The sequence below is a fragment of the Cololabis saira genome, chromosome 2 (assembly GCF_033807715.1).
Source record: "Cololabis saira isolate AMF1-May2022 chromosome 2, fColSai1.1, whole genome shotgun sequence".
Lineage (NCBI taxonomy): Eukaryota > Metazoa > Chordata > Actinopteri > Beloniformes > Belonidae > Cololabis > Cololabis saira.
This window is the reverse complement of record NC_084588.1, coordinates 19,431,379-19,447,786: the sequence shown is the minus strand read 5'-3', so window position 1 is coordinate 19,447,786 and position 16,408 is coordinate 19,431,379. Positions and strand designations below refer to the sequence as shown.

At 37.7% G+C, this 16,408-nt stretch overlaps 1 protein-coding gene across 2 annotated transcripts; it reads right to left on the bottom strand.

Annotated features, from left to right (window-relative positions):
- Window positions 1-2,006: 2,006 nt before the first annotated feature.
- On the bottom strand, window positions 2,007-15,075 carry paqr5b (progestin and adipoQ receptor family member Vb). Of its 2 annotated transcripts, XM_061739710.1 has the most exons (8): window positions 14,844-15,071; window positions 14,190-14,317; window positions 9,422-9,627; window positions 9,060-9,186; window positions 7,357-7,401; window positions 6,096-6,192; window positions 4,597-4,741; window positions 2,007-3,171 (listed from the first exon to the last, which is right to left on the bottom strand). In XM_061739710.1, the coding sequence occupies exons 1-8, from the start codon at window positions 14,895-14,897 to the stop codon at window positions 2,921-2,923; spliced, it is 1,053 nt and encodes a 350-aa protein (XP_061595694.1). In that variant the 5' UTR covers window positions 14,898-15,071; the 3' UTR covers window positions 2,007-2,920. The 2 variants fall into 2 exon arrangements, with proteins under 2 accessions (XP_061595694.1, XP_061595702.1); XM_061739718.1 differs by lacking the exon at window positions 7,357-7,401 and having other exon boundaries at window positions 14,844-15,075.
- Window positions 15,076-16,408: the final 1,333 nt, after the last annotated feature.

Here is a 16,408-nt window from a genome sequence, read left to right as displayed (position 1 = left end):
AAATATTTTTTTCTTCTTGAAGCAACTTCTTTTTTGATTAAATGATAAAGACACAAATGTCCTACCCATAATATGGCCCAAACAAAAAACACTACTTCAATCAAAAAAGTTGCTTCAAACAAAAAAAGCTTCACTTCTATTAAAGAAAACATTTCCAATCAAAGAAAAACAGTGTTCAAATACACTTTTTTCTTTGATTGAAATCATTTTTTTTTAATTGAAGTGAATTTTTTTCAATTGAAAATATATTTTTTGATTGAAGCAATCTTTTTTTTGATTGAATAATTAAGAAACAAATCTACCTCCATACGCAGCCTCCTGCCAGAGGGAAGAGTCTGAAACAGTTTGTGTCCAGGGTGGGAGGGGTCTGCCGCAATCTTTCCTGCACGCTTCAGGGTCCTGGAGGCGTGCAGGTCCTGTAGTGTTGGTCAGACTCAATCCTACCTCAAAGAACTCATAGTCCCCTACTATCCTGCTAGACCACTGAGTTCACAGAATGCAAGATTACTTGTGATTCCTACAGTCTCCAAGAGCAGAATTGGAGGCAGAGCCTTCAAATTTCAGGCCCCTAACCTCTGGAATAATCTTCCAGTCTTGGTCCAAGAGGCCAACACACTCTCTGCCTTTAAGAGTATAGGCTTAAAACCTGCTTCTAAGAAAAATCCTATGCTTAAAGTCAGCTAGTTACTGTGTTTTTGGGATGTTTTGCTTTTCTTCTGTTTCTCCTATGCTGATGTTTTCTGATGCTTGTGTTTTTTGTATGTGTGATATCTGATTACTTTTATCACTGATGCTGATCTTTGTCTGATGCTTATGTTTTTATACATTATTCTATGATGTATTATATATATATATATATATATATATATATATATATATATATATATATATATATATATATATATATATATATATATATATATTATTACTGTATTTGTTATTACCATTTCTATTGATGCCTCTTGTTTTTTGCACTATCCCCCTTTGCTGCTGTAATCTGCAAATTTCCCCTCTGTGGGACTATTAAAGGATTTCTTATCTTATATCTAATCACTTTTATCTCTGTTTTTGTGTTGTGAAGCATTATGAGATGACCTTTGTTATGATTTGACGCTATAAAAATAAATTTAATTGAATATTAACACTGTACGATACAGTTGCCAGTTGCCTTTTTGCAACTTCATAGTCAGAAAAGAACATGATACATAGTTGCCATGGTTACATACATTCCAGTGGCACGCGGATCAACTAAGCATCGAAATCTAGACACACCACTTCATCTTTCTAGATGCGTGTCTGATCCATCATGGTAAGAGCAACTCATATACCATATAAAACATTACTGCTGCCACTTTCCCGAACCCCAATACACGAATCAAATAAATTAAAAAGTTAACACTACACAAACAAATCATACAATCTTATTACAGTAAGTCATCAGGCTTGCCAACAATGAGTGTAAAAGTCCTCCCCAAAAAACTCAGCCAGTGAATCTTTGAAGAAACTTTGCAACATCTATTTTTCCTTTAGGATTGATAAAGTATTATTGAAGTGAATTGACTTGAATGAATTTTGTGCAGATGTTTCCTTCGTGAGAAAAAAAAAGTCAACATCAATAAAACAGACAAAAATAAAACATGAATATAAATTCAAATCCCTGGCAAATAATTAATGGCCTATAAATTAAAACACACTTATCTTGTCCATGGATTAAGTGTATTACTTATTTGACACATCTTTTCATAGTCCTGTATTTTTTCCTTTGAATACATTTAGTACAGTGTTTGTACTAGAATACCATTACCGCACTTTAGTTTGACCATTGTTCTTCACTTGTGAGATGCTTTGGGCAAAAGCATCTGCTAAATGACTAACCATAAATGTAAAATATAAATAATTGTGCTTGAATAGTTAAAATATTTGTGCTCGTTAGTCATACTGCAAAAAGGTGCTCAGAATGAAATACAGCCAGGTTTTAGATTAAAGTTTATTTGAAAAACCTTTAATAAATAAGTTTACATTTCAACACTTTTTGTGAACACTTTTTCCATACATAAAACGTTGAAAGGATCAGTGCAGTAACATCTAGACACATTACTTTTGGCAGGAATAAATTCATCGGAATGTATTAGCCCTTATTAAAAACAGCCTAAATTATCAGTGACCTTTGACATCTGTCAAAACTGTACAGTTCATTTCATTAGGCTGGGTACAAGCACAAAAATTACAAATACAAAGTATAGTACAGCATCAAAATTCAGTTTTTAGATTCAAAATTAAAGGTTGATCTATATAGCAATACCATTTCTGACCACACGGGGGCATATAGCTCTGCCGTGTTTACAAAAAAGCCTGACAATACTTTTTGTGGGAACGGTCCGGCTTGACTGGTAAAAATCACTTTGTCCCTCTAAAAGTTTAAGTTGCCGTGTCTCACATCAGCAGCTGACAGTTAACTTTTTTTTGTGATATGCTGCCCTTGTGTGGTCAAAAATGCCATTGCTACAAAGAATGGCTTTAAAAGTCAGTTTTAAACTTGAGATCTTTATTAGCTGTAGTCTCTTCATGTACCACTTTAGTGTTTATCAGAGAAGGAAATAAAAGAAATCTTCAAAAACATTCAACTCATTGCTTTAGATTGTAGCAAATCAGTGCATTGTTAGCTTTGTGCAAGAATATGTTTCCCAAGAAATATTTAAATTCATTACATTTTGTGGTATCATGCTTTGTTGACTTTGCACAAACCACTACATTCATTGCAAAGTATTTGTGCTCTGATTTTTAGCTTATCTGTAGATTTTACAAACGCTGTCACAGTGATGTCTAAACACTGAGCTGATATGCGTTTACACATGCTTTTCTATGACACTGCAATGCACCCTCTTCACTCATCCGTAACTGGACAGAGTTCAGCTGAGCCTCATTTTGGACCTTTGTCATGTTTCTTCTCTGGGCACACTGGGGCAGAGAGCAGAGGCAGACTGTAAAGAGCGATGATAATCAAATTCAGCACCACACAAACCAGTGCTACACCCACTGAGTTGGCAAACGTGATGGGAATGGAGTTTAGGGTGAGCCAGGGCCGTCGTGCCACCATGTCCTGCTCCATGGCCTGCATCTGGAAGTGGGTGCCAAGGATGGCACACACATGGAAGAGCTGGTGGCTGTGACCTGCGGAGGGAGCGGTGGAGGCATGTTTAGAAAATCAAAAAATGGTTATGCATTAGCTTTGTTAAACAATGTTTAACACAGAAAAGAAAAAAAGTATTTTAATCTGCAACTTGAAGCCAGTGTTGAGCAACATGTTTTGAAACTACAGCATTTGTGGTGTAATATCCAAAATGTTGCACGTAAACTGGGAGCTGCAAAAAGACATCAGCACTTAAGATTTTGAAACGTGATATTCTGTGTATGTTGATGTTATGCTGTTTTTGTTTCGGTTTAGTTGTTTCGGTTCAGTTGAATATTGAGAAGTTCTATTGCATTGCCTAATGTTGTTTTGTTACAGGAGAAAACAAGTTTAAAAGGGGATATGTCATATAATGCAATACATGTATGCTTCTGCATCTTTGGGCAGTGCTGCGTTGCCAGGGTTACGTCACTGTCGTGCTGTAAACAGATCCAACGGGTGACGTAACGGTTATAACGGTTTACTACCGGCTGCCTGTTGTTTTTACACCTGCCTATCGAAGTTCGGAGTAAACTATCGGATCGTACAACTTGTGTGGAGTTATTGAAAACCATTACAATATCCAAAATGTTGCACGTAAACTGGGAGCTGCAAAAAGACATCAGCACTTTAAGATCTTGATTAAAGTTATTCTTGAAGTAGGTGCTGTTTAATGAAAAAAAAAATATTTTTATTTTTTTAATTTTTATTAAAAAGAAAATCTACAGTATTGAAGGGAATTTCTGACTTTTTCTCTTGTTTTCTTGTTCCGAGATTTTGTTGTCGATTAGCACCACGTACATCAAATCAATAAATCAGTTTTTTCTTCATTTATTAGGGTTATTCAAGCTAATTTGTTGTTATTAAGGGTGAAAATAATAACTTTAGTTCACCCTAAAACCAATGATTCCCTTTATCACAACGGTGTTAACTTGTTTAATAGCAAAAAATCCATTCGAACACAGTGTGACAAAAAGTTGTTTTTTTTTTATTTAAAAAAGGAAAATTTGCTAGAATGGCTGATCTACAATGGAAGGAAAGGCGGGGAAGACGAGCAAAACGTGAAGTGAAGCAAAGAGTGCAGCACTGAGGTAAGTATTCTGTAGGTTTGTATGCAACTGAAACAGTAATACATTTTTGAGCAAAAAAATTATCCCTAAAACTGTACTCTGTTTCTTCCTCACTATTTGTCTCTTTAGCTCATAAATGCTTCATTTGCCTGTTTCTTTCAGCAGGTAGTAAAGTGATTTTTAAACTGTTGGGAACAACAACGAGAGCACTCAATGATTCAAAAAAAAAAAAAAAAAAAAAGAGAAAAGAAACTGTTGAAATATTGACATACTCTGCAGAACGAGGGTGATCATTCTCAGTGGAATTATCGGGAAGAAGGAATGTTTGATGGAAACTGCCCCTCAGAGGATTCTTACCTATGTAGTCGAAGCTGCCAGGTGCCAGACGCTCAGGTAAATGCGTGGCAAACAGAAAGCCTGTGAGGAGACCCAAGGCGATGTGGTAGTAGTGGAGGATGTTGGCTTCGTTGTGAGTACAGCCCTCTCCTGCACACAGGAACACCTGTGAACGCAACACACAGAGTATCACCGGCACGGACTGAGCAGGAAACCTCTGTAGCAGCTTCATGTCTCCAAACCTTTTGTAGGGGCATTCAATGAAATACTTGGAATCAAAACAATTCAGCCCTAAAAGGTTATTTGAGCAGTATAAAGTTTTTCTTTTGTAGCCTTTTTCGTTTTTAGGATTTTTCTTTCATAAAAAAAAAGGGGTTGTTTGCAGAGTAAGCGTTTTATTTTATTTTAATGATGCATGAATTCCTTATTTGGCCTCAGATCTGTTGGGTTTTTACAGGATTGCAAAATTGTCATATTTAAGTAAAGCCAAAAATGAACTGTCAACACTTTCACAAATATAATACAAACAATATATATTCAGATGGGGACTATCTCGTAATAATAGGTTATTACGTAACTCTTAAAGAGAAAAATCTTAATTTTAGCCTGCTGTTCACCAAAGACTGTATAGTCATAATAAGATCATTACTATCTTCAGTAAAATTATTTATTTTATTTTCTGATGCAACATTTTGTATTTTCCACTGTGATTTAATATAAGAAAACATTTCAAATGCATTTCCCTTGGTTATTTATATATTTATTTTCCAGTGGAGGCAACATTGTCTACTTATAAATCTTATGACTTAAGAAGATTACTTGCATCAGTCTTCAGTTATATATATATTATTATATGTCCAACAGGAAAAGAAACTGTCTTTTCTGGCACCAGTAACTCTTCCTTTACTCACGCAGCAGTAACATTTGAAATGCATCCCAATATATCATTTTTGGAAGTATTTTAAATGGAGTGATTTGTTAAGTGTATCACGGGTTGTCTACTTGAACGTGGCAATTCCCCATCACTTGGACAACAGCCACCTTTTAGCCAGCGAGAAGGTTGTTTTTTTTCACCTGCAACACATTCTTGCCCCTATATTGCCTGAAAACTGGGTTTGTGGTTTATGTCATCACCAGGGACGGTTTAGTATGTGTCAAATAAAGAATGAACAGTTGTCGTGAGCTCCATCACTTTGGAGGAGTTACAGCAGACAGAAATTTTAGGAAACATGGTCTTAAAAAGACAGGAGAAAGTAAAATATCTCATACAAAAGGTGTTACAGCAATTTACAGTGCACAGCAGACCATCCTTTAAGCTTTACACATGTACAATTTGACCTCCAAAATGAAATTTCAAACCTGTAAATGAGATGGAAGTGAGCACTTTAAAAGAGATTTTAGTTCATCGATTGGAATTGCAATTAAAAAGACATGTATGAGTCCTGCAGCAGACATTCATCCTCTCAGAGGAGGCCAGAGCAAAGACTCTTGATGTGTGAAGGTTAAGAGAGTGGCCCTACCCGATAAAACAGAGGAATGTTGTCAAACATGTAGGGGAAGGCAAATGCAATAACACGAAGAACTTTGCTGAACTTTGGGCTCTGGCACTCAGGGAATCTGAAACAAGAGAGGAAACATCTTTTTCAGTGATGATAAACCACATTTATATAAACTGATGTGTGTGATAGTTTTGAAGTTAATGCCAAGTATCACTATCACTCCAGACACCATCGATGATTTATATTGTTAAATGATTAACTTGAAATCATCTTTAATGCAAATGGATTTGAATTCCATTGTAATTGTCAATTTTTAATCATCATTATTACAACAGGGAATTAAAGAGAGTTGCATTTATTATGACTGTAATTCATGAAGTAGCAACAATAAAGGAAAATATGTTGTTAAATACACACACAAAAATACTTAAAAATTAAAGCTCTTCAGTAGAAGATGTTATCATATTAGTCTCAAATTGAAACAGATGTAAACATTTAAATGAGACTGTTTCACAGTCACCTAAGGCTTGCCCAGGATGGAGGATTGTACCAAAATAAAGAATCAATTTAATCTGTTGGGTTCCTCAGTTAAGCAGTTTTTCTACCATTTTTTAAATGAATTGGGATTACATGATATCAGAACTTTGGACTCAATTGGACTTAATTTGATTATGCATGAATTATAAAGAACTAACACAAAATTCTCTTTAGACTTCAATGTCTAATATTTAAACTTGCAAACATTTTTTCAGCAAAGTTTACATGGTTGTGTAAAGTGCCTAAATATGAGCTTGCTGTGAAATGGAGACATTAAAGGAAGGTTAATTTAATTGCAATGACTGCGCTTTGTTAACCTTTTGTGTTCAGATAGTACCTGACAGCAGCAGCCTTTCATTGGCTTTGATTTTACTAGAATAAAGTTAGTGAGTCAGTTTGTCACAAAACACGTTTGGCTGCTTTCGTGCCGGCTGGTCCAACCTGCCGGGGTGAAACTACCCAGGTCAGCTACTGTTTAGGTCTGTCCCTGTCATCACTGGGAGGCAAAGCCCATTGTATTTAAAAGGTGAGTTGTTCAACAGAGCCTTTGAAATCCCTTTCAAAAACTGCCGGTTGAGACTGTGTGAGGTTATGCCAGAGATAAAAGCGTCACAAAGATTTATGCATATTTTACAAGAGGAGATAGTGGGCATGCTACCAGACTTTGAGATGAAATGAAAACAGATTGATTTAGAGCAGGGAAGAGATATAAAGAGAAGATTTTTATCAAATGCACATTCTTTACCTCTTTACGGTGTCATGATTATATTGCAGATATGGCAAGCCAAGCCTTAGCAGCAGGGAGAGATGAGTGAAAGAACAGTCATTAGCTGAACCAAGCCAACATTATCCAGCACACAAGCAATACAAGACATGGAACTGTGTTGTTTTTATACATCCAAACATGTTTGTCCCCAGTGAAGGTCCAACAAGTTAACCATTTTTAGCATTTATCTCTATAGAAACAGTTGATTTTAATGGCAATCACAGCCTCTTAACTGTAACTCAGACCACAGTGATTGGTTACAAGTTAAATTACAAAAAACTGCAGTACACCATTTAAAGCCCAGCACAAATGTGACTGATTTATAGTGTCTGGGCTACAACTGACTGAATACCTGCTGTAGTAAAGACTTTATGTTCAGCTTTAAGCCAGTTTTGATGTTGACACCATCACATGTTGACCTGTAGTCATCGTTAACTTGCTGACATTTAGTTAGTGAATGCAGCTTCTGAAAATGCTCAGCTGTTTGGCCACTTATTATGTAAACATGCAAGAGTTAAAAGCTAGCATCTGCACTTATGGATGATTCATATTTTAGTCACATGGGAAAAAAATGTTTTTTTCCAAAAAATAAAAAAAGGAATTGGAGAGAAATCAACTAGCTTGAAAACTCATACACTCAATATTAAGGTGCATTAGGAAGTACTACGTTTTACATTTTAGTCAAGATCATGACTGTTTTTATTTATTTGTAAAAAACACTACAAATTATCAACAGTATGTGCACAAAATTTGTGCTATACCAAACTCAAGTTGTTTTTCTTTGTAAATCAGGTTTTACTGCTGTTTCTTTTACTACAGTCCATGTTTCTTCATCAAAATGACCCTCCCCCCCACCCAGACTAAACTAAGACTAGAACTGAAACCAAAAGTGACAAAATAATCCCACAGACTGAAATAAAAATAAAAACGTTAAAAAGAAAACTAAAACTAACAATACCTCAAAAACTAAGACTAAAACAAAGCAAAACTGAAAAAAATTTCAACTCTGGTAATAGCACAATTGTCCGAATTACTATGCATATGAATTGTGCTTTCTACACTCCCTAACATGAGCACATAACTAGAACAGTACTGTTGGGTTGATGGATGGACGGGAGTTGCTGCATTGACGTTTTAAAAGCGTAATATTTAGCTCAGCGGGTCCACCTATAGGCGTGGAGGTCAAGTTGCTTTTACAACATTGAGATTTACCCTTGTCTTGTCTCTTGCTTGGCTGCTTTTTTATTTCCTTTTTCCATCATTTCTCTCTTGAGCCCATCATTTGCCTCTGCTATGACGGCCACTCTAGCTGCTTGAGCTAGTTTCATCATTGCTGATTATTAATATTGTGCCGTAAAGTAATCGGCAGTTGTTGCTAGGGAGGATCAGGAGTCTCAAGTTACTGCGGCTGATTTTTACCAACAGTGGGGACGTGAGACTGAGGAAAAAACAAAACATCACCAAAAAGAAATCTTGCTTCCTCATGATGATGGAGAATTTTTGAAAAACTGCAGCCCACTTGGTTCTATAGAATGACTGCTTTGCTATTTGACAGTGGTCCAGATTCAATGATGCATTTTTACTCTTAAAAGAATGAAAGGTATTCCTGATATGTTGCTACTGTTTTGCTAAAACAGGGTTGGGATTACAAGCATCAGTGTAACATGACCTTCCTCGCATACCTGGAGTAGCAGGCCAGGGTGGTGCAGGAGACGGTGTTAAACACCGCGATGGGGATGTAGTATCGGTGAAAAGAGCTGTTCACCCACTTATCGGGAAAAACATAGGCTGAGTAAATGACAGCTGACCCTAGAACAGAAACCCAAAACAACAGGTATTTTACATCAAGCCAGCTCAGTCACAGAGACTCATCATTTGTGCTTTTGTTTACATGGTGTTCATGTTGAGTTCTGTGTTGCAGTGATTATCTCCGTCTCATACTTTCATCAGCAAACATGTGATGCTCAAACATGTTAACTTCAACTTAACAGTGTTTCAGAAAAGTTTAAATACTTCTGATTAAACGGTGAACCGTGGAACCTACCGAGGCTGTAGAGACTAAGTGCACCATAATCAAAGAAGAAGCAGATGTGGCGTGCCCGCGCAGACATGGTGCTGAAGGTGTGAGCGCAGCTCGATGCGAGCGGATAAATGCAGCAGGAGATGAGGAAGACCACCAGAGGCCAGGTGAAGGCGTCCTGCCATGCCGTCTGCATCAGCACCACGGTAACAAGTTTCCACAGGAAATACCTGTCAGGAGAAACGAATGGCATTTGAGCCAAAACCGTCAATTTTATAAAAAATTATAACACAACTGTGTCAAAAATGTTTTAGTGATAGTTACTGTTCGCAGTTTAAATTCTTACGGTCATAATAACACTTAAGTGACTTGTTTGAGTTCACAACAGAAAAACAGCCTGAATGTTTCCATATATGGTGTAAAACTGTGTTAATTGTATATTGATGTCACAGCCAGCAGAGGAAGTCTAACAGTTCTGAGGTTGTTAAAGCTTTGTTTATTTTTTTTATTCTACCATCACACATTTTAACACGTGTGGTGTCTGATTTATCACTTAAAAATTAGTTCTAAATTAAAGATATTAACAATAAAATGTTTCAGGTCTGTTTTTTCCTTTTTTCTGCCTTCCTGTAAGAGTTTATCAGAATGCTCTCAGACTGTTCCTAATTTGTCAAACATTTATAGAACTAAACTGGAGCTCATCCGCTCATGTTTGTTGATTCTGCATTTGGACCAAATCATGATTAAAAAAAAAAACAAAAAAAAAAAAAAACACTTGTGATCACCAGTTTGAAATAACATGATTTTGTTTTCCATTTTTATTACTACAACATTTTGAGAATATATTGGAGGCTTGGACACCGTTTGGTCTTATCCGCTCACGTGTTGTGGATGACTGTTTTGCTGAATCTGGACTGCCAATAAATGACAAATTCTGAATTATACTGTAAAACCTGTTCATGTACGTCCGTGAACGCTGCTGTGCGGTGCAAGCTCACACACAAGTTGTTTGATTGAAGAATGGCTAAAGACAAAAAAAAAATGTACATAATGTAAAAAGTATTGACCATAATTCTGTAGAAATGCAGTAATGGACTTGAAACAAACAGCTCATGTTACATGATATGCAGGAGTGGTCAAAAGTTATCAGAAAGGATAAGTCATTCTCCATGATTTCTAACCCTGAACAAGTTGTGTCACATTCAGTAATTATCTCTCCTCCTCCCTCCATTAGCTGCTCATCTCCTAATTACACTGTAAAAATAAAAACAAAACTGTCCTGGCTCTGTGAACTGGAAGCATAGTTGGGTCAGCATGACTCCCAAACCACAACAAACGTCACTTTGACCAGTCACTACCAAAGGAGGGACTGGGAAGTGTGAGAGAGGGAAGGAGAGTTCACGACGGGGCCTTTTTTTCCCTTGGGGACATGAGAGGGAGTGTTACAGACGGACCCGATCTTGGCGTTTTGTTCAAACATCCAGAAATCATTCACCCTGTTTTAAAGTTATAGTTGCTAAAAAGTAAAGGTTGACACACTTTTGTCACTTGCAATCTTTTTTTGTCAATAAATAATTGACCAAATATAATGTTCTTTAACTTGTACAGGTCAACTTATTAAATTGGACATACTGCTTCAGTCTGAAGATGTTTCATGTGAAATGTATGCAGATATAAAAACACATTTATACACATTATATTTCCCGATGCTCCTTTGATTTTTATTTATTATAAAGAAAAATGTAAAATTTCCTACGCTGAGTGAGTGATGTGATACACGAGTGATCGCTCGCGCCTGATCCGCTGCCACGTATCAGCAACATCAGCAGTCTTTCAGAAGAACAAGTAAATTCCCACACAAGGAGGTAAAGAGGTTTTTAAACATCTGCTGTCTGTGGGTGTTAGCGCTACTTGACCTTCCAGTCTTCAGACCAGAGGAACGAGAACTTGCAACCTTTCACACTAACAAAAGCTTCTTTCTGCTCGGTGAAAGCAAAACAAAAACACTGATTCATTATGTGGGTAAGAGAAATGCCTGCTAATGTGCACAACAATAACAACAAAGCAGAAACATCTAGTTATCTTCCCTGTCGGAGCAAGATCTTCATAATGATTTCTTGTTTTCTCATGCAACCATCAGTCACTGAGGAGCTGAGAATGCTGCACACAAGCACCCGAATCTTAGCAGAAAGCTGCAGCGTTGCTGCCTGACAGTGTTTTGTCGTTGCTGAGCAGTTAACTAATCATAGCTATTCACATGCAGAGCTGGAGCTCATTAGTGCAGGTTTACGCCGAGCCCCTTGACTCAAACACCCAAGTGCCCTTAACATATTAAAAACACACACCCACCCACACAAACACACCGTCCCTCGGCTCTGCGATCAAAGCAACTGGCAACTCAGCGGGGAGGAAGTGCAGCAGGAGCCGTAACTAACGTAGTATCTCAGTTCAGTCTGGAAACAAATACCATTAGTTCTGTCAAACCCACGTGTTTGGGTTTGCAGAGGAAGCCCCGTGAAGTCTGCGGGACGTATGCGGTTGCTCGGAGGATGACTTCAAAACATATTAGTCTATATATTTAACCCTCGGATTAAAAGAAGAACCGAGGATGACGGCTGTCAGGCTCATAAGTGTCCTGTGACAAGTTTCTATTGTAGCCAAAAACTTTTAATTAAAATGTAAAGTCAACTAAAACTTAGCTGCAGTAATATTCCAGAAAACTTCACAGTGACCGAAAAGAAAAAAGAAACAATATACAGACTTGGACATATTAGTTGTTATCGTTACTAAATTCCTCCAACAGGATAACGACCAAAACACACGACTAGAAACATCCCAAAATGCTTAGGAACAAAACATGGGACTGTTCTGAAGCGTCCTCCTATGAGTGCTGATCTAAATGCTGTTGCACATCTGCAGAAAAATCTGAACCGTGCATGAAACTGTCTTTTTTACCGTTTAATCAATTTTTTAAAATGGTTTAATGGAAAGCACTTTGAATTGTTTTATGCATGAAATGTACACTACAAATAAAGAAGAAGAAACCGAGAAGAAACCCTTCAAACCAGCTGGAGCAGACTGTTCAGGAGGAATTGACCCGATTACCTGTCCACAGGTGCAGAAGTCTCATTGAGAGGTACAGAAATCACTTCATTGCAGTGAGTGCTTCAAAAGGTTGGGCAACAAATATAATTGTTTCCAGTTTTATTTTTTATTTTATTTTTTTTGAAGGTTCCGTTGAAGCAGAATTCAAAAGAAATGGATGATTGTCATTACTCAGTATTCAGTTAATAATGATCTTTTATTTCTTCTGTCAGTTCAGGGATCATTATGTTTTTTTCCTTGAAAGGGAGGCTACAGTATATGTTTGATATTGACATACAAGCCTTACAGGCTATGCAGGATTCCTTCATCATGAAGCAGACGTTGCCTCCTTGAGTGTTTCTGGTTGTTGTGAAAACAAACACTCCAAAACATTTCCTGTTGTTCTTAGATCTAGTAAAAGCCACAATCTGCTCTGACGAAATCCAAAATCAAAGATGTGTGAATAAATATAACCTGAGATGGAAACAAGATAAATCAAGAATACATTGATGCTGTTGTTGGTGTACTTTTCTACAAAGTTTTATACAAAACAAGCTAAAAGATAAAATAAATAAATGAAAAAAAATGTATAAAACTACCCACTGAATTATGTTAAAAAAATATTTTGAAAATTTTAAAGACACAATTGGCGATCATTTTGATTTCAATGTATAATAAATGCTTTACTTAATTTCTTTAAAGAATATTTGGTCTTTGGCTTCAGGTACGGTGCACACATTTCCTCCAAATACAGTCTGTAATACCGTTTCTTCATGTCACAGCACCTGTTTTCACTGAGTGATGGATCATCTCAGATCATCTCACCTCAAACTTCCTATGGATCATCCCTGATCACCTCTGGAACAACCTGAACATGTTTCTTTCCTTCTGTTGTTAATGACAGTCACCATGGAAGTTGCATTTGTAAACCTGACCTTGTCAGAGAGATTTAAAAAGGTTTGCTGAAGTCATCTCTTGCACAAATGGTTGTAACTAATGATGATAGAGAGCCATCTGAGCTATCCAGGTTCATTGCATCAATCAATACTGTGCTCTTGAAAGGAAGTATCTTTCAATATTTAATTGATAAGCATCATTTGTAAGAACTCTGATTACTTTTTTGACTAGATTTGGACAAAGTGGAGATTATACGCTTCTAAAATACACCACTTTTCAAAAATGATGATTTTCCAATAAGTCATCACTCCAAACCTGAAATCACCAGTTTGAAACTATTCAGTGATTTATTTGAACCCAACTATGAGACGGTAATAGTACCACTCCAAGTGTTTTTGTTTTGGAATGTGCTGCAGGTCAGAAATGCAGGAATGGATGCGTCTTGACCTCTTAAGACCTGGTGTCCATGTATCTGGACATCACACGTCGAGTTGTCTAAAACATAATTGTGCTTAAGTGGCAAGAAATAACATACATGCCAAACAAGAGCTCAGGTCAAATTAAATCAAGACATGTCTTATTACTGATTAAAATTACATGAAAGTCAAAGAAAAAAATGGTGCTTTTGTTTGATTTTGTGGTATTTAACATACCATCCCACCTTTGTATGTTTTGAAAATGGTTGTAAAACTATACGTAGTTACTTGATTGCATGTTTTCTTGAAAAATTGAGCTTTAAATTATCTATGGTGATGCAGACATTCAAGATTATTGAGCATTACTTTAAAAAATATATGATGATCACATTTACCATGTTGGCAGGAAGTGGGTCCAGATGTTGAGCGTCTCATTGGTCAGCTGGAAGAGGCTCAGGACACAGTCCGTGGCTGAGCTGCGAGGGTGCCGGTACCCAGAGATGATGCTGTCCTCATGGAAAACCTCATCATAAAAATGATCAACCTTTTGTTAGGGTTCATTCTCTATGGCAAATCTTAGAAACCTTTGTTCCTCTTCTACTCTAAAAAACAAAACTATTGTGAACACAGCTGACTTACACAAAACAATGAAACCTTACAAACATTCAATGTCAGACCTTTGTTGGAAAAAACAATTGTCACTGCGAGTATGCAAGAAAACATTGTCTAAAACAGATCGACTACAAAAGTGGACCTACATTAAGATTTTAGGCCTTTAATGTAAATATTGTGCTCTGACATTTATGAAAATGTTTCAAATCAAGCAAACAGCGTTATTGATCTTTCATTGCACAGCTAAAAGAGAGAAAAGATAAATTCAACTAAAATAACTGCATTTGAGTGATAAAGATTTATGTGCAGAGCAGGTTCAAACTTTATAACACACTTATAAAAGTTTTCCCAAAATCACCCAGGGATGTTTGTCCAATTTTCCAGAGAGCTGAAACTGCATAAATGAGGAGTAAAAGGTGGAGTGAAGATGAACTTACTTTGGGCACTTGGTTGATGGTGAGGACTCGTTGGAACTTGATGAGGCTGAGCATGACCACCGCAGGTTGCTGCTGCTGCTGCTGTGAGGGGAGAGCTGAACAGGAGCTGAGGTGTCTCTGATTCACAAGGTTTGCGTTGCCATGCCGTCCTCAAGGTTCCTCCCCTTCATCTCCTCCCTCTCCAACCCAGCGGGAATATCCAGTACCTGCACCGCTCCTCCTCCCGTCTCTGCGGGGGTGGAGGGCGTGAACTTCAGGTGTACGGTAGCTGTGGGGCCACAAACAAGGAGTCAAACATTTATCACCTTTTTAAAAAAAAAAACAATTTTCTAAACATTGACCCGTTTCTTTTAGTTTACTTTCAAACACAACATCCATTCCACATCAAAACACTCTCGTCCCCAAAAAAAGGACTTCTTCTCGTCATTGCGTAATCGTGAGGTCACAAAAGATGACAGTCAAGCCAGTATGACAGGATTCAGTCATCAGTCTTCCATCAGACAGAAATGCAACTGTCATTGACTTGAATGGCAACTGAAGTGAATTCTTTCAACCCTTTTTTTCCCTGCATTAAACTCCCCGCAGGTGCAGCAGGAGCTCGGCGCTGAGCTTGCATGCGGCCTGAGTTTCGGGCTGCCGCCGTGAATGAAGGGTTTGAATCCTGCTGGTGTTAAAGTCAACAGAGCTGCATTCTTCGTGCTCGTCTCCTGGTTCAGCTGGGCCGCCGTCACACCCAGCAGGGGTCTCTTATCTTGTTTAAACTCAGAAACAATCAAATCAAACATGGCTGCAGGAGTAGGAAGCAGGAACTGACTGCAGGAGATGAGCGTTGCACAGCAAGACTGCTATATTTTGCTTGTAAGAACAAAAAAGTTTTTACTTTGAGTTGAAGTTAAATAAATGATTTTACTGCTTGTTTTAGTTCAGTCACTAGAGTTGGTTAATGCGTTAGCTCAAATGATTAATGGAAAACTCTGTTTTAATGACTAAACCCACTTCATCAAACTTCTGTTCAGGATTCAGTCCAAATTATTGTAAATGAATAAGCACGAATCTCACACCACCAGTCGTCGTGATCTTATGAAAACGGTCCAGAGTAATCCACCTCGCTGTGTTGCAGTAAACCCACCAGTGCCGTGAACTAAAGCAGCCGCCGGTGCGGGCCCCTGGGGGCCCCTGGGACCTCACACCGCTTCCTCCAACAGGAGCGGAGCTGCAAGTCGCTGCAGCAGCTCAGAAAACCAGTCAACACAGTTGGTGCGTGTTTGACCGGGAGCGTGTTTGGATTGGCGGACGGCGAGCTGCCCCAGATAAAACAAGCGTTAATATGTAATTCATCATGACCATCATCTCTAACTGTGTCAACAGAGAGTTGTGATCCCACGGGGGCCAGAGGATAGAAAAACAAAGTTATTGGCTGGAGTATGTTACAAACACACCGACTGCGAGGAAAATCACAGCTTCTCTGTTGAGACTTAACATTTTTGGTTCATTTATCGTCTCCACACTTTAATGCAGCTCTGGGAAGGAAAGCTATGATTCATCTTTCTTCTCGTAGAAAGGTT